Consider the following 27,220-nt stretch of genomic DNA (forward strand, 5'->3'; position numbering starts at 1 on the left):
CAACGTGTTGCAAAAGAAATCACTGGAAAACTACTAAGAACATTTGATACTTGTCCAATCACCGTTGTAACAGTGAGATATACCTCTTTTGAAAGGCAGTACCTGGTGAACAGAGAGCACAAACTAGTGGTGGATGGATGGTAAGCAGATGTTTGCTCTGGATGTCATCAGTAGATGCTATTTGAACTGTGAGAATGAAGAAGTCATGTACGGAGTTATCTTGGGGTCCCCTGTGCCCTCCTTTTGGCTTTTTAGCCGTGTTTTTAATTTGTCTGAATGAAGAAGAAAGTATTTCTAGTTGAGGAGTGTTATAGAAGAAGGGATGGGTCCTCTAGTTACATGGTGATGAGATTTACTTAAAAATAGATGCTTTTCGGGCATAATCAAATCTATAGAAATGATGATAACAAGCCCCAGCATTCTCTGAGTTGCTGCCACATCACATCAAGGGTTCTATCTCTAGTTTCCTCATTTCCTCATTCCAAAATCCTGAAGAGGTCAATACTACAGCATCTCCAGTCACAACTCCAAAAGCACCCAAAAGCCAACTCAACTGGCATATGCAAAGAGTCAGGACTCATAAGCACAGAGCAAGGACAGGACCCATGGCTTACAGGCTCCCATGTTTATCTTAAGCATATGATGGCACTTTGCTGGGGCCTCCAAATGAGTTTGGGAATAAGCCACCAGTTCTGTACCATCTCCATTAGACATGAGTTGGTCAGCATCCTGATTCTCATGCTAGGGTTCCAGCCACTGTTCCCTGATATCTCACATTAAGTTAGAGACAAAGCAGGTCTATGCCCCTGGCTTTCTTATTCCCAGTTCAATATTCTTCCCCTCATTCCAAACTGCTTTTCCTGCTGGATGATGGTGCCAATTACACTTAACAATTGCATGCCAGTGTTCTTGAGGGGAGGTATCCTAGTTTGATTTTTCTTTCTGTGATTAAACACTGACTACAGTAAGGAGGGAAGTATTTTTATTTTTATATTATACTTCCAGGTCTCAGTCCATTGTTGAAGGAAGTCAGGGCTGGAACTCAAGGCAAGAACCTGATGCAGAAACCACAGAGGAATGTTGCCTGCTGGTGCACTCAACAGTGTTGAGCACTGGCTCAAGCTTATATCATCCAAGAGTACCTGCTCTAGGAATGGTGATGCTCACAGTGGGATAGCCCTCCAAAACCTGCTAATGATCAAGAGAATCTCTAATGTACATGTCCACAGACCATGCAAGTCCACAATTGAGGCTTGTTCTCTTGGATGACTTTAGTCTAGGTCAAATTAACAATTAAGGCTAACTAGAACAGGGAGAATCAGCTGGGGTTCTTAAAAAAGAAAAAACCAAACATTATTACTATATAATAGTATTTCACAAAACCATGGCCTCAAAATGTATATAAATAATGGCAAAATTCAAATATAGTCTACTCTTTAGCTAGTGGTATAATGTCCATGCCAGTGGTAGACACGACTTTGACAGTGCATAGTATGATATCATCATTAGAGGAATCTGGGTAGAAAGTCAACAAAACTTTCTGTACTGTTTTTACAACTTCTTGTGAGTCAAAGTATGTCAAAACAAATAAAAAGTTCTTACAATAAGAAATTAATGTAATATGAAGACAAGCTAAAATATTTATTCATTTGCTACATGTAGAGTATTATGTTCAAACAGCCAGTGTGGGAGAGATGTGTCATGTGATTGGTCCTCCACAAGACTAGGAAAAATGCACATCAGTGTCACCTCTGGGCTGAGCTCCGTCCAGGATTCTCTGGTGACATCACCTTGAACTTGTTTTCTGCCCTTGGCCACTCCTTCAGCAAAACTTCTGTCTTCTGTATGACCACTGGTGCTTTGACCTCTAATCCTTTCTCATAAAGATTTTTTTAAAATGTGATTCTTGGTTTCGAACCTTAAAACCAACATCATAGCCTTAACTAGGCACTTGGCCTCTGAAGTCTTAGCCCCCAGGAGTTTACAGCAATCTTGTGGACTGCATTTAAAATAAAATGAGAAAAAATATTGATGTCAAGAGGACCCATAATATAGCAAATACTCTGAGTATTAGTCACTATGAAACAGAAAACAGATAGGGGTGGGGAAGGAGAAGATTAAATCTTCCTTCCCCTCCTCTTGTCAGCCAGTCATAGGCTCCTGTTCATTTCGCATCTGAAAAGCACTCAGACCCCACACCCTACTTTAAACTGGGATATTAAAGTACCCTCTAGTCTTTATGTAGCCAATTTTCAGTTTCTAAACGAGATTTGATCCTATCATAGGAGAACATAAAAATTTCTGATAATTTCTAGGTGTGTCAAGTTAGCCCTGAAAATTAATCCCTCCCCTGAAGGTAAAACCTCTGTCTTATTCAACTGGGTACTTTCCAGATGACTTCCCTGGTGTAGTCCCCTAATAACATCATCAACAAAATATACATTTTCATGATTAGATCTTGTCGTGACCAATACTTCCTATCCTTTGAGTCTAAAGGTCATTTTTTTCAGTCAATCAAATACATTTTCTGTTGCCTCAGAGCTGGGAATAAAGATCTTGAATTCATGTTGTCTGCCCAGTCTTCACTTGAGAGCTATCTTTCCTGCTTCCTGAAGTGGGTGGCATTTTGTGTAACTCTATAGCAAATCCATCTCTTTAAGGGTTGAGAAGGGTCACATACTCTTTTTTTCTTTTTTCTTTTTTCTTTTTTTCTTTTTTTTTTTTTTTTTTTTTGACTTCTCTCTTGAGGAACTGCAGGCACTGAGGAGTCCAAGGTGAGCTCTGACCAAAAAAAAAAAAAAAAAAAAAAAAGGTGGAGGGAAGTACCACTGTTAGAGCTCTTGGCATCATGTGTAGCTACACCCTACACTAAAGCCAGTCTCCAACCTCTGCCGAGAAGACTGCAGTAGCAAAGTCTAGATCCATCCATATGTTGATGTGACTGAGTTGTCTAGGAAATCAGGTGAGATTCATCCAGCTGTGTTGAGTGGCTTAATGTAATGTCTAGCTCAAAAGAGCAAGGACATTTTGCCTGTTTCTTTGGTTGTCTAAAGCAGTGTGTATTTCCCAATTAAAGTCCCCTTCAGACTGAACTAAAACAGAGAGTTGGCGTGATATGGACTCCATGTTCGTTGCCTCTTGTTCATTCTCGAAATGCTTTCCATTCCCTGAATGGAAAAGAGAGTATTTCCATAAAAAACCTTCTGACCTGCCTCCTCCCTCTTTCCAACATTATTGTCTTCAAAATACATCTTAAGCATGATCCTCCATTTCTTTATACATCTGGTGTTTGTTGGGCCCATTTATTCTATTCTGTGAGTGCCACATGGCTGGAACCTCTTCTTGGTTCCATGTGTCTGTCTCTACCAGTGGTCCAGGGTGAATCCCTCCCCACCCCCACCCTCACCCCGGCCCCTGCCTCTATCCCAGAGTCCTCTCTCTGCCCAACAATTTCCACCTCCCTGTTTCTTGCCTAAGCTAATAGACCAACAGCATTTTATTAAAAGAGGATGCTTTTATACATTACACAAGAGTTTCTCTCTACACCTCTTCAAGAGTAGCCAATGTTCTTAACCAATGAGCCATCTTTCCATCCTCAGGGTTTCTATCTTGTAGAACCCCTGATCTGATGGTGATAGCATTTCTTGTTTCAACATGAGGGAGAATGAAAGGCGGCAAGGGTGTGGCTATCAGTTTTTGTTGCTTTCCTGCTAAAATGTTCAGGGGGTGACCACTTCCCTTTAAAGGGGAAGAGAGACATGGCAAACACGGCATTTTGAAAGGCAAATTGGATATGAATGAACATGTTAAGGTGATGTCCTGTTATTGTCAGAAATAATGTTTTACAGAGAAACTATTTGTGGAGAGACCAGTGATTACTGATGGACTAATGTATGCTGGGGAATATGGAAGCAATAAGGGGGAGTACAGTGCCTGCAGAAATGTCAGTCAAAGCAGAAGAGCAAAAGTAAACGCCTTCTGATCTCACCCCAGCTACAGGATCCGACCCATAGGACCCACGTGGATAGACCCATGGTTATTTAAGGCAATCAAAAGTGAGCTTTGAATGATCTGCTGGTCACTCTGTTCCTGCAACACAGCCTCATGGTTGTTATTAGATTCAAAACCCAAAACAAGCTTGTGAGTCAGCGCACATATGTCTCATGTTTTAGAATACCATTCTGATTTCATCTTCTGTAACCCCAGACCCCAGTGAATAATCCTGTAATCCCAACATTTCATCATCCAAACTATATTCTGCTTGCTTCCATCTGCCCATGGAAATGTGGCAGAATTCTCTGCTCAGACATTGAGTTCCAGTTTTGAATTCAGGGAAACTGGATCATGAGCCCTGTGGAGCCAGCTTGGGCAATGGGAGAAAGAGTTCAATCAAGATCATGCTGTTTTGTTGCAAAGCTTTACTTTTAATGAGAAATAAAATTGTCTAATAGAAACATAAATGGTTGATGGGAAATAAAAAAGAAAAAAATTGTATAGTGTGATTGGGGGTGGGAGGGATGAGGTTCAAGTTAGACAAGATTTCCACAAATGAGGTTGGCTGTATGATGACGCCTGTTAGCGGAAGCCTGCCTGCCATGCAGCCGGCGATGTTTTACACATTGCACTTGAGGAAGGACCTCCGAGAAACAAGCAAATATGCTTGTGCTCGGGTCTCCAGAACCACGGTCACTAGTGGGGACTCAGAGCCTGAGCTCTTATTTCCCAGGAGACTGGGCCAGGGAACAGCACTTTGGAAGGGTGACTTTGTCACATGGTGGTAGGATCTGCAACATAGAACAGACTTGGAGGCAAACCTCAGTTTTAAGTGAAGTACTTACTGTGGTTCCAGAGAGATTTAGGAAATTCCCAGTGTGGGGCATCCATGACCCTCCATAGTCAAGGGCGGGAACCGGGAATATAAAACCAACTTCACCATTCCAATCATATAAATGTCAAACTCTGCTTCCTTCCTACTCATTTTCTCCTGATCAACTACCTCAACCAAATGTACTATTAAATTGATCTGTCTTGTTTATTGTGTGGGACCCCCAACCTACCCCTGGAGGATACATTTCATGAGTAGCTGAAACAGAAGGCTCTTGCCCAGAGTAGGTGCTTTGTGCATATCTGTTCAACAAAGGCACAGATGAACTTTTAAAAACATATATGTATATGCATGTGGGTATATGGGCACACAACTTCCATGTGCATGTGACGACCAGCGGTTGACATGGGCTATTTTTTTCTATTTCTCTCCATATTACTCTTGAGTCTCTTACAGAACTGTTCCTCACTGGTTGGCAAGAGAGTAGGAGACCCCAGGAGCCTTCCCATGTTGGGTCTCAGGCATTTACTGCCATGCTTGGATTTTTTACGTGGGGGTTTGGCTCCAAATTCAACCTCCCCCCCCCCATGCTTGCACAGCAAGTGCTTTGTCATACTGAGCCATTTCCTCAGTCCCAGGTGCAAGGGAGGAAAGTCAGTCTGAGGCAGTAGATCTTCTGCCGACCCTTCTCAGTCCTTCCTTCTGAAACCTCCTGATCTATGCCACAGAGCCTTTTCTCTCTTTTTGCAGAGCGTTGGCTGTGACGACTTCCTGGGATCTGACAAAGTTGTGGACAAGTGTGGGGTGTGTGGAGGTGACAACACGGGCTGCCAGGTGGTGTCAGGAGTATTTAAGCATGCCCTCACCAGCCTGGGCTACCACCGAGTGCTAGAGATTCCCCAAGGAGCCACAAAAATTAACATCACCGAGATGCACAAGAGCAACAACTACTTAGGTAAGTTCACTTACGCTCTCCACACAGGCTCAAGAGACCGGCACTGCAGTTGATGAATCTGTTGCAGGGTGCTGAGGCGGAACACAGTGGTGGCCAGGCATTCCAGGACATTCAGGAAGTACCGTTAGGGTCTTTTTGCCCTGCCTGCCCTCTGGAATAAGAAAGAAATGAGAGATCCTTCCAAGAACAAAATGGTTAACATCTATATATTTAAATCAGGATTTACTCCTATCTAGAAAGATGTGGTCGTGAAATGGGCAGCAGGCTCTTGAGAGCTGGGAGGGGCTCTTTGTCAAGCAGGGAGGTCTACTCATCTTGGTTCTCTTGAGAGTTGGGGGACAGAGGCAACTGAGGATTTCTTCCAGACTCCCACTCCCTGGAGGCCTTCTCTCTGCTTCATCTGCCTGGGGCAGCAGGCCCTTGTGTATTTTCTGAACCGCAGCAGAGCCCTCAGCTGTCACCTCAGCAAGACCCACTTCCCTGCAGGCCAGAGCCTTCCGGGGCTTCTTCTGGACAGCAAGGTCATTTGAATCCCTTTGCCTGTGCAGTGTACACAATAGTGAGCATTTATCATTTTCTCCTTCAGATCAGCATGTGTACATCAGTTAAGCAGGGATTACAGGGGTGCCATTTCTGCTTTATGAAACAGGTCTTGATCTGTATTCCAGGTTGGCCTAAAAGTCATAATATAAGCCAGGCTGGTTTTCCTCCTTCATGCTGGAATCCTAGTCCTAAATCACCAAGCCTGGCTTAAGGTATCATTTCTTTAAGACACTCTATGAGCAGAAATAGCAGAAATAGACATTCTGTTTTTCGTTATTTGTTGAACAGGACTTGTTTAGAACAAATAATGTGTCAGGCAATATATTTTCGGCTTTTCCTGTATAAAATCCTGAAGCACTCTAAATAGCCTGCAGCCTATAAGCTTTTCCTAGGCTCATTTTACAAATAAAACAGACATACAGAGATCATAGAACTTGCCAAGGTCACACAGCAAGTAAGAGCTGGGAATCAAACCAAGGGTGTGTAGCTCTAGGCATGGAAGTCTCGTGTGAGATAATACCCAAAGGATTCCTCCACTGTACCATTCACTGGTCATGTGGCAGTGTGCACCAGAGTTTTTTGAAATACCATTCGTTATGTAGTGTTGTGTGTGTGTGTTTGTGTGTGTGTGTGTCTGTATACATGGCTACACATATCTGTGAAGGCCAGAGGCCAACCTCAGGAACCTCATGTTGCTTAGGTGGCAGCATCCTTGCTTTTGAGCTCCCTAGCCTGGAGCTTGGTGGGTAAGCTACACTGATTTGCTAGTAAGCCTCAAGGATCTGCCTGTCTCTGTGTCCTCAGCAATAAGCCATTGCACCCGCTTTTATATTGGGGTTCTAAGAATCAAACTCAAGTCCTGATGTTTGCACAACAGGCACTTCACTGACTGAGCCATCTCTCCGGCAATCACTTTGTAACCATCCCTTCCCTACCCATTCAAATGCAGCCCTAACCAAACTTCACTTGGCTTGATTGTCTAGAGGAGAAAGGATGGCAGATGTGTCTCTGAGACAGACCCAATTAAAGCAGAAAACTGTTACATTTTCTCTGGCACATCTAGGAGCCACCAGAGTGGCAGAAAGCCTAGTTTTCCTGCGAGCAGTTTGTGTTATTTTAAATCTCAAATAATGATCTCTGTGTTTCCGCCTTTCTCCGATGCTTTTACAAGATCACATCTCCACACACATCCTGCCTCTTACAATGGAAAATGTTCCTCGGGGGTTATTTGAAGTGTGATTGTGTTTAAACACGCTGGCAAACAATGCCAGTTTTTATTAGTTTTATGTTGTTTTTAGTAAATGTTCCCTGGCTATCAGTGGCCCCATTTTGTAATCAGTTTCAGGCTCCTTGAGTATACAATGGATATTCTGAGTGATCATTCACATGGTATCTGAATAGAAACAGCCCAGAGCCTTGCTCTTTCCATCTAGAGTATGGGACTTTGTCATAAGACTCGGCAGATATATTAAGGAAGGCCTCCGGCCTTACTTACTGGTGATTTACAAGTTTCTTCTTTCTTCCTTTTGTCTCAGAGCTTGTCAGGGTATAAAACCTATAATGGAATCCAGCTGCGGAGATGGCTCGGTGGATAAAGCAAGTATGGGGCCTGGAGTTCATGCCAAGTAGGCATGTTGTCCCAGCTCCGTAATCCAACCTTGAATCCCAGCCCTCACTCAAGAGGCAGAGACATGAGCCCTGGGGCAGGCTGACTAGACTAGCCACTCACTGAGCTCCAAGTTCCACGTCCAAGAGACCCTGCCTCCGTAAATAAGACATGAAAATCGACCGAGAGAGATGGCCAGTGTCAAACTCTATTGTCTATATGCACACAACCTAAACATGTGAACATGCATACAGATATCTACATATATGTACTCATGCATGTATGTACATGTGTGTGTATATATGAATAAATATGCAAAATCACAGAATAAAAATCTCCACTTCCCATAAGAGGAAGGAAGAGAGAGCAGAGGGAGAGCGGAAGTCAATGGGAGAGTGACTTGGGAAGTCACTGTGCCCAGAAGCCAATGTGTTCTTGAGAAAAACGCCATTCATAACAGTGTTACAACGCTCTCCACACAGAGAGGGAAGCAGAAGCAGGCTCTGAGGGAGGAGACTCCAGGAGTGAGGAGTGCAAGCTTCCAGCCGCAGCATTTAGGTCACCTGGAGCGCTCCTGATTTCCCTTCTCCTTTTAAAACTCAGGATACAGGTCACATACAGTTTGCAGTACAGTGGGTAGGATGGTCTTTTTTTATGCCAGGCTTTCTTTACCTAACTCACCTCAACTGGTCAACTCCTGATCTATGGAGCCTCTGTTCAGAGCTGTTTGCATGAGATTGCCTAAGTTCTACAACCAACCATTAGTACACAGGCTCAGCTGTGGTTTCTAAACTCCAAGGCCAGTACTTCCATTAACCATTGTCAGACAGCCAAACACTTTTCAAAGGGCCATGAATTACCTACTGCACTTGTCTCAAGAAGATTTGGTGGGCCAACAAGATGGCTCAGATAAAAGTTCCTGCCTAATGACCCAAATTGGAGCCCCCTCCCCCCCAAGATCCACAGGATGGAGAGAGACTCAGCTCCCTCTGACCTGCACACATGCCCTGTGGCATGTGTTTTACCCATGTGTATATCTGTCTTAGTCAGGGTTTCTATTCCTGCACAAACATCATGACCAAGAAGCAAGTTGGGAAGGAAAGGGTTTATTGAGCTTACACTTCCACGTTGCAGTTCATCACTAAAGGAAGTCAGGACTGGAACTCAAGCAGGTCAGGAAGCAGGAGCTGATGCAGAGGCCATGGAGGGATGTTTCTTACTGGCTTGCTTTCCCTGGCTTGCTCAGCTTGCTTTCTTATAGAATCCAAGAGCACCAGCCCAAAAATGGTACCACCCACAAGGGGCCCTCCCCACTTTATCACAAATTGAGAAAATGCCCCACAGCTGGATTTCATGGAGGCACTTCCCCAACTGAAGCTCCTTTCTTTGTGATAACTCCAGCCTGTGTCAAGTTGACACACAAAACTAGCCAGTACAATATCAGTGTACTACCTGCCTGCCTGGTGATGCCTGGTGCCCAAGGAGGCCGTAAGAGGGACAACAAATATCCTGAACAGTTGTGAGCCACTGCATGGGTGCTGTGAATCACACCCAGGTCCTCTGGAAAAACAGCCAGTGCTCTTTTTTTTTTTTCACTTTTTTTTTAATTTTCTATATTCTTTGTTTACATTCCAAAAGCTTTCCCCTTTCCCAGCCCCCCCATATGTCCCGTAAGTCCTCTTCTCTCCATCCATTCTCCTATCTTTCCCCCTCCCTTTTCTCTGTCCTGGTACTCCCCTACAATGCTGGATCAAGCCTTTCCAGGATTAGGGCCCTCTTCTTCCTTCTTCATGGGAATCATTTGATATGCTAATTGTATCTTCAGTATTCAGAGCTTCAGGGCTAATTAATATCCACTTATCAATGATTGCATTCCATGTGTATTCTTTTGTGATTGTGTTACCTCACTTAGGATATTTTCCAGTTCCAACCATTTGCCTAAAAAATTCATGAATTCATTGTTTTTAATTGCTGAATAGTACTCCATTGTGTATATATACCACATTTTCCGTATCCATTCCTCCACTGAGGTATATCTGGGTTCTTTCCAGCTTCTGGCTATTATAAATAAGGCTTCTATGAACATAGTGGAGCATGTGTCCTTATTGCATATCGGGGAATCCTCTGGGTATATGCCCAGGAGAGATATAGCAAGGTCCTCCGGAAGTGTCATGTCCAGTTTTCTTAGGAACTGCCAGACTGATTTCCATAGTGGTTGTACCATCTTACAATCCCACCAGCAGTGAAGGAGTGTTCCTCTTTCTCCACATCCTCGCCAATACCTGCTGTCTCCCGAGTTTTTAACCTTAGCCATTCTGACTGGTGTGAGGTGAAATCTCAGGGTTGTTTTGATTTGCATTTCCCTAATGACTAATGATGTTGAGCATTTCTTAAGGTGCTTCTCAGACATCCAAATTTATTCATCCAAATTCTTTGTTTAGGTCTGTACCCCATTTTTTTTATTCGATATAATTTATTCGATATAATTTATTTACATTTCAAATGATTTCCCCTTTTCTAGCCCCCCACTCCCCGAAAGTCCCATCAGTCCCCTTCCCTCCCCCTGTTTTCCCACCCAACCCTTCCCACTTCCCTGTTCTGATTTTGCTCTATACTGCTTCACTGAGTCTTTTCAGAACAAGGGGCCACTCCTCCGTTCTTCTTGTACCTCATTTGATGTGTGGATTATGTTTTGGGTATTCCAGTTTTCTAGGTTAATATCCACTTATTAGTGAGTGCATACCATGATTCACCTTTTGAGTCTGGGTTACCTCACTTAGTATGATGTTCTCTAGGTCCATCCATTTGCCTAAGAATTTCATGAATTCATTGTTTCTAACGGCTGAATAGTACTCCATTGTGTAGATATACCACATTTTTTGCATCCACTCTTCTGTCGAGGGATACCTGGGTTCTTTCCAGCATCTGGCAATTATAAATAGGGCTGCTATGAACATAGTAGAGCATGTATCCTTATTACATAGTGGGGAATCCTCTGGGTATATGCCCAGGAGTGCTGTACCCCATTTTTAATAGGGTTATATGAGGTCTAACTTCTTGAGTTCTTTGTATATATTAGATATTAGCCTTCTATCAGATGTAGGGTTGGTAAAGATCTTTTCCCAATTTGTTGGTTGCTGGTTTGTCCTTTTGACAGTGTCCTTTGCCTTACAGAAACTTTGTAATTTTATGAGATCCCATTTGTCAATTCTTGATCTTAGAGCATAAGCTGTTAGTGTTCTGTTCAGGAACTTTTCCCCTGCGCCCATGACCTCAAGGGTTTTCCCCAGTTTCTTTTCTATTAGTTTCAGTATGTCTGGTTTTATGTGAAGGTCCTTGTCTCTCCAGACCATAATTAACTTTTTAAAATTCCATTTTAAAAAATAGTTTAGACTAACTAGAGGTGCAATTTCAAAAATAGAGTAAGATAATTGAACAGCAAAATTTTTTAGATAAAATATCATTATAGAAAATACAGAGGCGGATGTTAGCAGCCATCCATTGAACTGGGTGTGGGGTCCCCAATGGAGGAGCTGGAGGGTGTTCTGGAGGATCTGAAGGGTTTTACAGCCCCATGGGAAGAACAATGATTAAGGCCACCCAGATGACCCAGGAATCACAGGAACTAAACCATCAAACAAGGGGTACAAATGGTCCCAGGCAAAAATATGGCAGAGGAATGCCTTGTTGGGCATCAGTGGAATGAGTGGTCCTTGGTCAGGCAAAGGCTCAATAGATGCCCCAACAAAGGGAAATGGGGGGAGGTGGGAGTGGGTTGGGTGGAGGGGCATATATGTGAAGGCAGGGGGTGGGAGGAGGGGTTGGGGGTCTTTGGGGATGGGGAAATCGGGAAAGGTTTTACCATTTGAAATGTAAATGAAGATGATATTCAATAAATAAAAAAAAGAAAAGAAAGAAAAAAATCATTATAGAACCACAGTGACCTCAGACTTGAAATCCTTCCGCTTCAGCCTCCAATAGAGCCTCTCAGCACTCACATGGTGGCTCACAAAGGTCTGTAAATCCAGTTCCAAGAAATTAAATGCCTAAATAGAAGGAGGAGGCATGTTTACCAACAGGCTTTAGCTGATACATCAGTAATATCACTGCATTAATCCTAACTCTGAGTTTTGCCAACAAGGCCTGGCCTGCTGGCTCCTGGCCTGCTGGCTCCTGCCTTCCCATAGCTCATGAGAGGACTGGCTCCCTGGAGTGGAGGGAGCAGGCCACCTCCAGTGAGCAACGCTGAAGAAACTGGGAGACTTATAGTGCACATATACAATGAGAAATGCCATGTGCTCTTCTCATTTCCGGTTATAAAACTGAGAACACATGGAGCCAAGAGTGGGCTCCATGATTATTAAAATCATATAGTAGCAATTGTTAGTGTCCTTCAAAGCTTGGCCTATTAGTCAGAGCTAGGTTTTAATTAGAAAGACATCGGAACTGCTGTCTGTTGTTAAGCTATGAATTCTCCTTTTGTGTGTGACTTATTCTCAGACTTGCTATTTGAAGAAGAAACACAAATCCAATGTTATTAAAATGGTTGGCCATTTGTATCACTTACTTCTCCCTTAATAAGATGTTGTAAAATTATTTTAGCTGAAATATCAAAGCTTGGCACAGTTGAATCAGTTCAGTTTACTAATGTCATTATGCAACAGTTCAGATATCAGACATAAAAGCACAGCAGGCAGAGACTGATTGTTCAGGACGTGGTCAACCTGCCAACAAGTCCAGCGTCAATGGCCTGTACCTTGGAAGGAGTTCTTGAAGATCTGCAAGATTTTAAAAACAAATACGGCTTCCTTGAAGCATGTTCTCATGAAAGTTTAAAATAATAATACCTGGGGCTGGAGAGATGCCTCCGTGGTCAAAAGCGGCTGCTCTTGTAGAGGACCCGGGTCCAGTTCCCAGCAGCCACATGGTAGCAGCAGCCAGGTAGCTCAAGCTGTCCCTGACTCCAGGCCCAGGAGACCCAGTGGCCTCTTCTGGCCACTATGGGTCTAGCTGTGCTCAGGGCACTTTTATACCTGTAGGCAAAGGCTCATGCATAAAAGATAAAAATGAATAAATTTTCTAAATAATAATGGTCAGTACCTAACATCTTAAGAACCATCATGGAACATCTGTAATTTGCAGATTTCATTAGATGAGCAACTCTCTATGTGGGAAGGCTTAGGACGTTTAAAACACTGTGACGTCTTGGGCTGCAGAGACGGTTCAGCGATTAAGAGCACACACTGCTCTTGTGGAGAAGCCGTGTTCAGTTCCCAGCTTCCATGCATAGCTCACCACTGCCTGTAAATCCAGCTCCAGGGGGACCTGTACCTACACACATGTATGTACCCCCCCACAACACATATTCAGAATTAAAAATAGTTTGAAAGTCAATCTTTACAAAAAAACAAAAGCATGTGATGTCTTATGCATAAATGACAATTAATCCCAAGGATTTTTTTTTATTGACATTCGAAAACTGTGGTGCCATACAGGCCACACACCGCAAGAAGGATTTAATTCCCTCATGGTCAGTCTTACTCTGGATGGACAGCCTTGAAGGATACAGACAACAGGCTTGTAACTTAACAGTTGCAATACTGTGTACCTTTATTTGTATCTTCCAACCACTGGATTCTTTAAAAAATTATTTCTCATATTCTTATAAATTTGTCAATTTTTAAATTGTTGAATTTTAATTTTGACAGTTTTAATATTGAGGCTCTCTCGCTGTTTTGTTTTTCGCGGTTATGAATAATAAGTATTTTCTGTCTGTCTTTGTTGAAAATCTCAGACCTTATCTTGTGTTTCAGCTCCGTATTTTGTATTTAGTCCTATGTAGCACACATTGGTTTTAGCTTTATTTAGTGAAGTCTGCTGGTCACTTTCTTGAAAGCCGGCTTCTATCACTTAGGAAGGCCTGCGCACTGCCAGCGTTATAAAAGTAACCCTCAATAAGTCACAACTTCTCTAGCTCCAGTTTTATATTTAAATATTTATTGTCTCTGGAATGAGGTGTGAGTGTGGTGTGGTGTGGGATTTAACTTTCTTTTACCAGATAAGACACCTTGCTCCCAACCATTTATCAAATTTCCCCCACTAAATTGAAATATCACCTATATCACAAGTTATATGCAAATCTGCATAGATACGCTTGTGGACCCTTAGTGAACATCCATTGATAAGGTCAAAGTTTTTTACTTTAGAGCCACAGTCTTCTCCTCCCTTAACTCCTCACCTGGTCATTTTGGTTTTGCCCTAAATATTCTTGTGTGTTTTTATGCATTTTTTCTTCTAAATGTACTTTAAAGTCAGATTTTCAAAATCTGCTTAAAAACCCACTGGAATCTTAACTGGGATTGCAGTAACTGTATGGTAAATTAATCCGAGGTAGAAAAGGGGCGTTTTCACAGCATTGAGTCTTTAGAATTGGGAACATCAAAGTGTGTCCTGGGTCAAGAGCTTTAATAAGGTTTCCTTGCATTAACACTGTCATGTCAGCCTTATCGGGTGTATCTTTAAGTATCTTACAGTTTTTGTTGACCTAATATGTGACACCTTTCTTTCCTATGGGTCACTGACCAGATGTGCAAGTTGTGTGTGGAATCTGTTTGCTTCCTACATCTGGATCAGTTGTATGTTTCGCTGGATTCTATTTTTAGCTTTTTGGAGACTTTGTTTATCTTTATGTTTATGGGAATTTTGCCTGCTTGTATGTACGCATGCCATGTGGGTTCTGAGAATTGAACACAGGTGGAAGAAAAGAACTGACTCCACACAAATTGTCCTCTGCCCTCCACACATGAGCTTTGGCGCATGTGCACATGAACATGCACACATGCATGTGTATGCATACACGCACACTATGTGCATACAGTAATGATAAATTTAAAAGAATAAGGTGTGTGAAACTATAAAACAACTAGAAGAAAACTAAGGAACCTTCCATGACCAGAGTGTGAACAGCAGCTTTTAAGGAAATAATGAAGGGCTAGAGAGATGGCTTGGTAGCTAAGAGCATAGGATGCTCTCTCTGAGGGACCAGGCTTAATTCCCAGCACCCACATGGTGACTCACAACCGTCTATAACTCCAGTTTCAGGAATCTAATACCTTCTCCAGGCCTCCATGCACACGGCAAATATATGGCACACAAAGACATATATGCACATAAAATACCCATACAGATAAAATTTATTTTAAGAAATATACCTAAGGTTCCATCATGATTATTTTCCAGCGATTCATTGTGAATTCTTAGCTCCCAACCCAAGCCCCCTCTTTTACCTTACTACAGGGGCTCTGGTTACCAGCTCTCAGCTGCTCAAAGACTCTGCCACAGAACTCTCAACTTCCAAGTCTTTTCAGAGCCTGCCTGTCTGGCACTTGGAGGCCTGCCTTTCTTACTCCATGGAAGAAGAAAGGGGAAAACAAAGAAAGTTAGATTTGTCTTTGGGTTTTCACAGGACTTTGATCACTTCCCCATACTTGTCACCTGTGGTATCCTACTGCTGTTTCCCTGTGAGGCCATGCGCTCCCTGATGACAAACAGCCCGGCTTTAGACATTCCTTCCCTCGCATCCACACAATGGAGGGACTACAGAGCTTCAGAGATAGAGGTGGCGCTGGCTCCCCAGGGTTGGAGGAAGGCATGCAGGACACTCAAGGGCCTGTGTCCACACTTCCTTAGTCCACCATCTTGGACCTCACTCGTGATATGGAGGTCATATTGTACATTTCACTGTTGGAATCTTGCATCCACCATCTCCTTCATTTAATCCTCAGTGCTCATTTCTGGTGGTGGTCTATTTCCTTTCTGCTGCTGTGATAGAACACTCTGACCATGGCTTATGGGAAGAAAGGGCTTATTTAAGTTTTCAGATTCTAGTTTAATTATTGAGGGGAGTCAGGTAAGAACTTAAGCAAGAACTTGAAGCAGAAACCATGAAAGAGCACTGCTCGCTGACTTGCTTTCTTATACAGACAAGGGCCACCTGCCCAGGGAATGGTGCCACCCACAGTGGGCTGGGCTCTCCCATACCAATTACCACTGAAGGCACTCCTCCACCGACATGCCCACAGGCTAATCTGATCTGGGTATTCCTCTTACAGGGACCTGGGGCTAGCCAATTACACTAGGCTGATTGGCCAGTATACCTGGGGGAACTTCCTGACTCCTTGTCCCAAGTGCTGGGGATTACAAACACAGACCATAATGCTCAGCTTTTTACATGGCTATTGGGGATCAAACTCCAATCTTTATACTTACAGAGGGACCACTTTGCTGACAGCTCTCTGTCCCAGCCCCAGAAAAGTGCTGTTGAAAGAGTGTTTAAGTACATGCAATGACAGTCACCAGCACTCTCCTCTCAGGCATCAGAAACAGATGCTGAATGGACTTGGTGGCCCTCCTTGTTACCTGTGACAGTTTGTGACAACCCCAGGAAATGGTCAAACCACAAGCATCTCACAGTGATGCCCTGACTCTTAGCTAGATGTTCCTCTTCTATCTGGTAGATGGGCAAAGGGATTGTGAAGGTTTTATGGGTTATTTATATTAATACAGACTCAATTTTCCACCACAAGCCTGTGTGATTGCTGTACAAAACCCAAATCTTTGCAAAACAATATCCCATGCCAGAGAGAGCTTGCCCTCCCGCTGCGACTTGGAAAGAGGCTGCCGTTTGTTTTAGTGCTCCGGGACCTAATTTTGCATTGCATACTCCCACCTGAAGTGTGACGGTGCTCCGCCCTTTGATTTAGGAGAACCCGAATGTCCCTACATCTGCTTGCTTTCTCCTTTCATAGTCCCTCTGCCGTGACTTGATACGATGGATATGATGGAACACAATGAAATCACCTTGGCCCCCATCCTGAGGCATTTGTACCTCTACTCTGAAACATTTGCTTGTTTGTCCTATGGAGAAGAGTTAAATTATGACTTGGTTTTGCCTTTAATTGTACTGTCTGTCTCAGAAATATGCAAAATGTCAACTTCTGCTTTTTGATACCTACTGGGGACCATCTCCTTGGATTAAGAAAGCAACCACTGAACTGGAACTTGGGTTTCTGTTGCTTGGCCGGTTGTTTGGTTTTAGTTTTTGATACAGAGTCTCTCTGTGTAGCCCTGGCTTGCCTAGAACTCATTATGTAGACACACCTGGTCTTGAATTCACAGAGATCCACCCACCTCTGGCTCCTAACTGTTTGGATTAAAGGCATGTGCCACTACAACCAGCCCAGTCTTGGGTTTCTTAAAGAGGTGATTTGATTCCTTAATTGTTGTAGAAAGAACATTATCCCCACCCCACCCCCATTCCTTTAGACAGCATCTTTCAGGATGTCCAGTCATACTCTAGAATACTCCTACCTGGATATAAAATAGATCCCAGTCCTTGAATCAGTACAGGATAGATAGCATCAAGTCTAAAATCCATCCATAACCAACGTGCAGATACACCTCAGCCTTCCATCTGACTCACACCCTGCCCTTCTGTGGTATGTTAATCACTGAGATAGCTGACATGTAGCAGCATGTATTAAACATGGCTGACTTCATAAAAGAGAACTTACACCTGAGGAAGACAATTCTCACATTGTCCTATTCCAGCTGCAAGCAGCTGGCTACATGTCCAAGACTGCTGCTCTCAGCTGGCCCTCCCTCACCTTCTCTGAGAGTCAGAGCTTCAGAAACAGGAGGTCTGCCCTTAGTGTCCACTTCTCTTCTCCAGGTCTTGCCTCTCCACCAGAAGTCAGGGTACTTTGCCCTTCCACCTTCAACAGAGCACTCATGGATTCTGCTCTTCTAGATCTTTAGTCGACTCAGATGATTATTTTCTTTAAAAAAAAAAAAAGATTTTATTCTGATTTTTAATTATGTGTATGTGAGGAGAGGGCATGCATGTGAGTGCAGTACCTGAAGAGGCCTGAAGAGGGCATCAGATCCCTAGGGCTCTCGTTCCAGGGGGCTGTCAGCCCACCAACATGGGTGCTGGGAACCAAACCTGGGTCCTTGGTAAGGACGGTACACACTATTGACCCCTGAGCATCCCTCCAGCCTCATTGCTTCTCTTTCTAACCAGAGTCTGCCTGTATCATCTCTTCCCCACTATTTTAGCATCTGCAGCTCTCATTGAAGTCCTACCCCATCAGCTCCCTTTATGGCCCAAGACACTCCTGTATTTGTTAAACATGGGGAACAAAAAAGTGCCTCTTTGCCCAGACTTCATGTTCCCTTCTTATTATCTAGCGTTCAGGTCAGCTGAATCAGAAACTGCTTTCCTTTAAGTAAAACACTACTGCTTATCTGATTTGATATCTGTGCAAAACAAACATTGACCTGAAGAGCATTCCAATGGCTACATATAAGCCCTTGTAAAGCACAGCATATTAAATCGAGGCCAGCAGTACCAAGTCCCTGCCTAGCAATACGTTTACAGTCTGCTTGGGACTCCTGTAATGACTGAGAAGACATTTCTCCATCCTTTTTACTCGATAAGGTACTCTGAGGTTACACTGGAAGTCTTTGAACAAGGCTTTGTGAGAGGATTGGCATCCTTACTTGGGGTTTTAGTTTGGTTTGGTTTTGGAATGCCAGAGTAGATAACTGAATCTTTTCAGGACTGTGAGTCTCTGCTGCAACCACTCTAGGAAAAAGAGTGGTGAGAAAGCGGATATGGGAGAATAGTTCACAGCCATATGGGATCTTCTCTGATTTGGGAAGTTAAGTTTGGGCCTGGTTCGCAGCTGGATGGGAGACAAGATGCGAACGGACGGGCATTGGTGAGCGCTGGGAAACTCCATCTATGAAAAGGCCACTGCTCTAGTTCCCAGCCCACCTTACAGGACGAGAGGGCTTTGGTGGAAGGAGGGGAAAGAGCATTTCCGCCTGAAGCAGCAGCATGGGCTGCAGCACAGAGGAGGAGGCGTGTGAAGGAGCGTGCTGCAGGTCTGTTTCTCACCAGATGGGCATAACAATAACCTCTGAGGTTACAGCTGTAGGAAACAACAGGCTCCAGACTACAGAAGACCTTCATCCCACATTACATTGTGTGGGTCGTCTTTGCTCAGTGTCAAGCCACTGGTGATGGGGACTAGAGCTGGGTATGACAGAATTGTGCCCAACCTCTGAAGGCAGTGTTACCCATGACAGAAGGAAAGGATAATGGGCAGTTATTAGTGCATAAAAACCAGGTCCATAACAAGAGTCTGGGGAAGGAGACGTCTGACTAGCAGACAAAGATACAGATGTATGTGTGGGTTCAGTGAATCCAAGTAATAAGTTTATCCTTCAATAAGTACTGTTTGTGGGCTTAAAGTTTTAATATGTGAACGTAGGTTAAGTATCTTACTAGAGAAGAAAGTAACACACCATGACACAAAGTAACTACTGCAGGGTAGTGACAGGCTGAGCTGCACTTGACATCTTGAGAAGGAGCAAAAGTTAAGGGGAGGTAGATAGGGCATTTCAGGATGTGGGTGGATAATATACCAGGAGATGTCTGAATTGTGTTTGGGAGCAGCCTAGCTCCTTCCTTGTCTCTGAAGCAGCACATTGGAACCTCACCCATTGCTCATTGCTTGGTGGTGTGCTCTGGGCCAGTGTCAGCGGGCATCGAGAGAGACCTTCACCCTGGGAAGGGCAGCATGGCCCCACCCTATCCTAGATCCGTGCTTTAAATGGAATCCCTCTATTTTTAAACAAGCTTGAAAGGAATCCTATGCTGGCTGTTTCTAGAATTGGTCCAAGAGTTCCAGACCAATGTTAACTGTGAAGATAAAGTTTTATTATTAGGATTTGGTCACAGAAAAAAAAGAAAGAAAGAAAATGATCTAATCAACTGGCTTCCATGGGCTCTAGGGATCAGAAGCCCAGTCTTCATGATTGCACAGCAAGCACTATAACCATCAATCCTCCTTCCCAGCCAACAGTGGTTGGTGTTGGTGTATGTCATGTCTGTGTCATGTTTGGGGGAGGGGGGAGGGGCCACCATAGGTCTGTAGCAGGGGTTTTCTTTATTCTCTGGGTACTTGATCAAGTTTGAGATAGTGTCTCTCACCGAACAGGAGCTCTTCATTCATCTATGCTAACTGTCCCTCAGGCCACCATTACAGATGCTCAAAGCTGTGCCTCTTGCTCTTGTAGGTGTGCTCAGGACCAAACTCGGGTCCTCAAGTATACACAGCAACCACTTGACTGACTGAGCTTTCTCTTAGCTCTTCTAGAACACTATTAAAGTATTTCCTTAGGGGGATTGGAGAGATGGCTCAGTAGTTGCTCTTCCAGAGGACCCAGGTTCAATCCCCAGCACCCACATGGCAACTTACAGCTGCATGTAACTCCAGTCCAGGTGATCAGATGTCCCTGTCTGTGCTCCACGGGTACCACACATGTGGTGCCCTTAGATGCATGCATCAAACACTCACACATTTTTTAAAAACAATAAATTACCTGGAGAACTTCTAGAACTTCTCTGTAGCTCTTAGTCTCTCATGTTTTCTCCATCCTCTCCTGTGTATTTGGTGACTTGGTTTTTGAGACAGAGTCTCACTGTATAAATGTGGGAAGGTTACAGAGCCTTTAGGAGATGCAGCCTTGCTGGATGTGGGCTTTCAGGATTCACCCTACTTCCTGTTCTCGTTCTCTCTTTCTCTCTCTCTCTCTCTCTCTCTCTCTCTCTCTGTGTGTGTGTGTGTGTGTGTGTGTGTGTGTGTGTGTGCTTTCTATGTCACCCACCAGCTTCCTGTTTCAGCCACCATGTCTTCTCCATGCCATGCTCTATGATGTGACACTCATCCCTCTGGTGCCATAAGCCAAAAATTTATTCTTTCTTTCTAAAGATGCTTTGGTTATGAACTTTTATCATTGCAACAAAAATATAGTTAACACATATATCATACATATCACACACAAATACATCATATATTTCACATATATACCTACATATGATATGCATTACACACATCATATGCACCACACACATACCATACACATCATATATATATATATATATATATATATATATAATATATCATACATATCACATACATACCATACACATCACACATATACACATCATACATAAAACATATGTCATACCCATCACACACAGGAACATTATTCATGTCACACATATATACATCACACACATCATTCACATCACACATATACCCATATAATCACATCACACACATATGTATACACATATCACACACATACATATAAGCATCACACACATTATATATATATATATGCACACGCACTAACCTTTGAACTAGGTACTGTTGTGAGTTTTTCTTGAGGCTTTTGTCTTGACCTATTACTTCCTTGTAATCCCAGCTCTACTTTCATGAGAGAATGAGAGAGAAAGGGGAAAGTTACACCTAAATGTTAAAATAAAAACAGATATAAGCCCATGAACCCTGAGGTCCAAGGACCATACTCACTGAGGTACCATTCCGTATCAGTGGAAATGTATGTTTTTATGGCTTTATTGTCAAATAAAGTCTGATCTAATAAAGAAAGGCAAAGAGGGCTAGAGAGACAGCTCTGCGGTTAAGAGCTCTCGCTTTTGCAGAGGACCTGGTTTGGCTCCCAGCATCTACATGGGAGTTGACAACCACACTATATCTCTAGTTCCAGGGGATTCAACACCCTTTTCAAGACTCCGCAGACACTATAAACACATAGTGCATATACATAATTCAGGAAAGTACTCAAGTACATAAAAGAAAAATAGAATATGAACTATCACTTCAAAGGCTGAGCTCGGGGGCTAGCACAGTGGCTCGGTGAGTGAAGTGCTTCTGTGCAGGTGTGAGGCCTCAGTACAGATCTCCGCACACATATGGAAAACATTCAGGAGGACACAGAAGCTTGCACACACACATACACACGCACACACACACACACACACGCATGCACGCGCATGCACATATACATATCTCAAATTAATCTTAGAAGCTAGTATCCCAGAAATTCAGTCAAGGCTTCTGTTTTAGTTACATTTGTTCTGTTCACACAGGTTCGCACATATTCTACATGGTAACAGATTCTATATTGCCTTTTAAACAGTTCCTGTGAGCACAGATTTGATTTCCCCCCCACAGTTCCCAACTGACTGTTCTCTATACAGTAAAGATTTAGCACATGATTCTAATTTACTGGCTGGTAGGAGACCTTTATAATTCAGTCTTCTGTCTGAAACCCTATCCAGAATGCTTCTCTTAACTCCCTGCTAGTTCTCATGGGTTCGTTTCTGCCTTTAAGCCTTTGTGCAAAATCAGTCACCACAGGGACCCAGACTTCACCCTAAGGATGGTTGTATCTGCATGTTCAAATGAAGTCATCCTGAGGTAAGGCTCTGAACTGCATCCTAATTGTTAAAGAGACTCCATGTTACATTTGATTCATAAAACTGAAAGGTAAAATGTTAACGTGTAAAACTGTCATTCTAGACAATAAAACCTTTTCCCCAGACCCTTATAATCAGCCTCAGCCCAGATGACAAGCTTATTAGCAGAAATAACGAAGTGGGGAGAAAAGGGAAATTAAACCCTTCGTAATTAAAAATAGCACTCTTCTGTTAAATTACCTGTTTAATTTTTTTTCTTTTTGTGCCTGCCTATAATATTTTTTAAAGGCTGCTCTGGGGATGGAATGTTAGCATCCTGGAGTGATTGCCCTGCCAGGTTTTCTTCGCTCTTCCTGTTTTATGTCATGCCGTTCATGCCGACATTTCATTCCCAATTCTGACAGTTGTCTGTAGAAGCATATACTATTCCCTCTAGACAGATGCATATACTATTCCCTCAGGACAGCAAAGGCATATTCCTGCCCCTCATCTTCTGTTCATCTTCAACTGGCAGGAGAGCATCAGGAGCTCCACATCCTGAAACTCCACCCACAACCACCCACCAAACTCCTCAGTTTCTCTCCTCCTGACTGAGTGTCAAGTGTAAAATAGACAACTTTTCTCTATCTGGATTTCAGATCTGGTGTCGACATCTTGGTAGGGAGGCTACCAGCTAGCTCCTTAAGGTGCTAGGCAGCTCTGAGATCCATCACTGAAGACATGAGGATCTGGTGGCAGGCTTCCAACTCTGTAGCTCCTACTTAGTACCCATGGGTCTTCAGCATTGCCCTTTGAACACTACAGAGCTCCTCTGCTTCACAAACCCAGCAGGGTTATGGACGGTTTAAGGTCTGTGAGATAGTGCTGGTCTCCCGTGCAGCTGATTCTCAGCACATAGTTGCTCTTACTGATGATGACGTGAGATGTGCCTCTTCTCTGCTTCTCAGAGAAGAGTGTTGTTAGACAGTAGAAGATTGACAGTCTCTTCCAAATCTAACCCTAGAAAGACTCGTTCTGAGGATTCTGAATGACATGATTGCTAGTAAGCTCAGGTAAATGCCTGGTGACTAGACACAGTGAACACAGGAAGCTTTTGCATAATCTATCCACAGTGCAGTAAAAACAAAACTGAAGTCAGGAAAGGTTAAGCTGTCCATGGGAAGCCTCTAATCAGAGAACAACAGTGTAATAGGGTGGGGTGGAACGGGACAGGTTTCCAGCTGGGATGTTTCCTGAGAGTAGCAAGTAGTCACACACGTGTTCTTGATGGAAGTGGCCAGAACCTCCCCTGGATCACTCTCCCAAATGATTACTTTAAGAGTAACAGAATACCAGGGCATTAATGTATGCAAATGAGTGTTCCAGATACCCAGCAACAAACTGATAGATAGATGAACACACCGGATGTGCACATAAAAATGATCATGAGTCTAATTTCATTGTGCTCATTAGTCTCAGCTGAATTATTGATATTGTGTATTTCCAAGACTGCAGAGATGACACATTCCAAGCCATTCTTCAAAATGCTTTATCCTGCTTGACACTTCTATTGTTGAAAGCCAAGGTGATTTCATTGAAAAGGGCTGCGTTTTATGGCAGGACAATGTTTCCTTTATATCTCTTTTTAATCACTAGATTTCAAGATTCTGCTCTGCAGTATACAGGGAGCTGAAGGTCAAGACTCGGTCATGATGAACTCAGTTCAGCCATCAAAATCTAATTCTCCAACTGGCTAACCTTCCATCTCCTCTCTGCGCTGCAGGAAGAGAGGTGGTAACCAGGAGATATCTGAGTGTAAGAATAGTTCTGATATCTCAAGACATTTTCAGGGAAGCAGCAGAAACAAGCTGGGATGTAGGGGGACACTGATTTGCTATAGATATTTGCTGGCTACATTACTCTGTAGTCTTGGCAGGAAAAAACCCTTCTCTATTCCCATTCTCATGTTTCCGTAAAAGCAGTTGGACATGCAGTGCCTAAAATTACCTTCCATGTAGCTAAACTCTTGTTTATAAGTCACCATCTTAGAGTTGTCATTCCATAAAACTTGCAATTGTGGAAGGAATAATCACTTAAGAAGGAATCATTACTAAACCAACAATGCACATAAGATCATGGTTTCTTCTGAAATGAGAAGTGAACATCTCAAATTTCCTGCTGTGATTCTGTGTGTTTAGGAATAAATTTGGAGACCAGATAAGCTCTGATACTAACTCACTACTAATTTCAGAATGTTGAAGAAGAGAGGCAAATCTGGTGTATTTGGTAAGAAAATCAGAAATACTCCCTAGTAGGTGCCACTGCTCGATGCTACTGATGTGGGGAGAATTCTCTCATCAGGAAACACTTCCGGGTGGTACAAGGAGGGCCACATCTCAGAAAATATTCCCATAGATCCCTGGCAGCAAAGCTCTACAGTAGAAGGCTAGAGAGATGGCTCAGTGGTGACCAGTGCCTATTGTACACTCCTGAGGACTGGAATTCAGGTCCCAGACCTGCAGAACAAGCCAGGTGGCATCACCCAAATGCCTGTAACTCCAGTGCTGACAGATATGATACTTTCTTCTGGCCTTCATTTATACTTAGGTGCACACACACACACACACACACACACACACACAGTTTTTGAAGACTAACTCTGTTTTTTTGTTGTTTTGTTTTATCTTGTTTACCATGAACAGCAAGAGAGATGGCTCAGTGGCCAAGAATACTTGCTGCCCTGTAAAAGTCTAGGGTTTTTGTCCCAGCCCCTCACAGTGGATCACAACCATCTTTAGCTCCAGTTCCAGGAGATCTGATGCTCCCTTCTGACCTCTCAAGGCACTGAATATGCACAGTATACATACATACACGCAGGGAAAACACTCACACATGAAACCCTGAACTGGAAGAAAAATAATGGGAGCAGCCATTGTGTGAGTGGGTCTCCATGTCAGTGTGATCATGGAGATCCCCTTGAGATGAGGCTCAACCCTGGGGTGTGAACCACATGAGAGGCAGGAGAGTGGGGGGGGAGGGGCACCAATAGCTGAGAGTGTGTCCTCGTGACGTCATGGTCAGTTCTCATCCTGGATGTTTGGGCTTCTACCCTTTCAACCTTTTCTTTTCTCATCTGTTTTACCCTAAAATGTAGATTTGGATCTGTTTAGCTTTTCATCAGTTGTCCCCAAGACCTGCAGCCTCTGCCAACTCTTAATGAAGACCTGGCGTGCTCCCTCGTGGCTTTGGGTCATGATATTTTCTCCTAGCAGTGGTTCATTAAGCTTTCCAAGAATTAAACATTTGCTTCAATTTGTTCATCGGGTTGCCTGGCAACTTCTTTTTCCCCTTCTCTCTATAGTTTAATTGAAAATTTTATTGAAACAATCATGAATTCACATGCAGTTATGAGAAATAATACTATAAGTAGTTATTTCAGTTTCTAACAGTGAAAAATGTACTCCCAATTTAAAAAAAAATCATTAAAAGGGAAATATATGGCAATTATCATAGCCCAAATGCAAACACCAAGGACACTGTTGTAACTGTAACTGCATACTGCTTTGTCAGGATGAGGCAATCACAGCATCACCATAGCACTGGACACCACCAGTATGGATCCACAGGACCACGAAGGACAAAGTATGTGCACTATTCCACAGCACCTGTGTGCTGAACCACTTTCTACCATTCCCTTATACTCTGTTTATTCCTGCACATCTTTAATGAGGTCTTTTTAACTCCTCCCAACCTGCCGGTCTTTGTAACACCATCTTTGTTTCACTTGTGTTGGCGAACTTGGGGCCTTTGGTAGTACTGTGTCCTATGGTATCCATCTCCCCCGGTGCATGGTGTTCTCCTGCAGGTCCTCTGAGATCTATTCTCTGTGAATGGGGAATGAGATTAGACGCTCTTTCAATTCAGGCTTGGTCCCGTGGGTGAGACACAGGTCCCATGGGAGGTGGCCAAGCTCGGTAATGGTCTTGAAAAAACTGTAGCTCCTCCTTACTCAACCTCAGAGCAAGTCCACCCCCAGTTCCAAGAGAGAAGCCTGCCTGACCATGAAAGGCCCCTTGTCCCAAAGAAGGCCAGCAGCCACAGATGAGTTCCAGGCATCCTCTGCCCTGACCACCACATGGAGAAGGAAGGCTCTAGACTGGCCCAGCTGCTGCCGTCCCTCCTGTTTCCCTGGACACGAGGTGAGGGAGAGGTGGGGAAGGCAGCAGCAGCAGGTAAGAAGGTCCGACCATCCTCAGCATCACGAGCTCCTGCAGCCACCCGGGCAGATGCTACTTTCCTCTCCTTGCACCAGGGAGCATAATCTGGAGCCAGAGTCAAACTCTGTGGCCTTAGACAAGTTGCTTCACCTCTTTGAGCTCTGCCTTGTCTGTACAGTACAGTGAACGATACTGACCCAGAGACTGAAATTACACGTGAGAATGTGCTCATGCTGGGGCAATTGTTTCCCTGTAAGATGTAAATATCAGAGGTATCTTCCTCATAAAATATCTGTGATCATCAAATGAGAAAAATTCAGTTGAAGCACCTTGGGCTTACCTGGGACATTGTAAATCCTTAAGAATTGTCAGTTTTATGAGTGGCGTATAAAGTTCTGAGAACATTTCAAAGCTCTGTTTGTGGAAATTACTTTCATCTAAAAGAAGAAAAAGGAAGCGCTTCTACGTGCCTGGGAGTGAGGATGACCACTGGGTACCAATCTCCCAGTTTCCCTCCACATTCATTGTAGAACATCAAGAAAGAAGTCATTAAAATGCTGGCTGGGTAAACATGAGGACCTGAACTCAGAATTCCAGCCTTCGCCTGAACTCTAGGACAGCAATGCTCTTCTGTAAAGCCCCCCAACTCCACTCCCCTGCCCCCGCAGTGCTCCTCTATAACCCTACCCCTGGGGGCAGTGCTCCTCTGTAACCCCACCCCTGACAGTGCTCCTCTGTAACC

The 27,220-nt window shown here is 43.5% G+C and overlaps 1 protein-coding gene across 1 annotated transcript in view; it reads left to right on the forward strand.

Annotated features, from left to right (window-relative positions):
* Positions 1–27,220, forward strand: part of Thsd4 (thrombospondin type 1 domain containing 4) — a 593,810-nt gene that overhangs the window by 490,636 nt on the left and 75,954 nt on the right. Inside the window, exon 8 of the mRNA XM_052188134.1 lies at positions 5,576–5,780. Within this exon, the coding sequence (XP_052044094.1) occupies positions 5,576–5,780 (205 nt within the window). The remainder of the gene's footprint in view (positions 1–5,575; positions 5,781–27,220) is intronic.

The sequence above is a fragment of the Apodemus sylvaticus genome, chromosome 7, assembly GCF_947179515.1.
Source record: "Apodemus sylvaticus chromosome 7, mApoSyl1.1, whole genome shotgun sequence".
In the NCBI taxonomy this organism is placed as follows: domain Eukaryota; kingdom Metazoa; phylum Chordata; class Mammalia; order Rodentia; family Muridae; genus Apodemus; species Apodemus sylvaticus.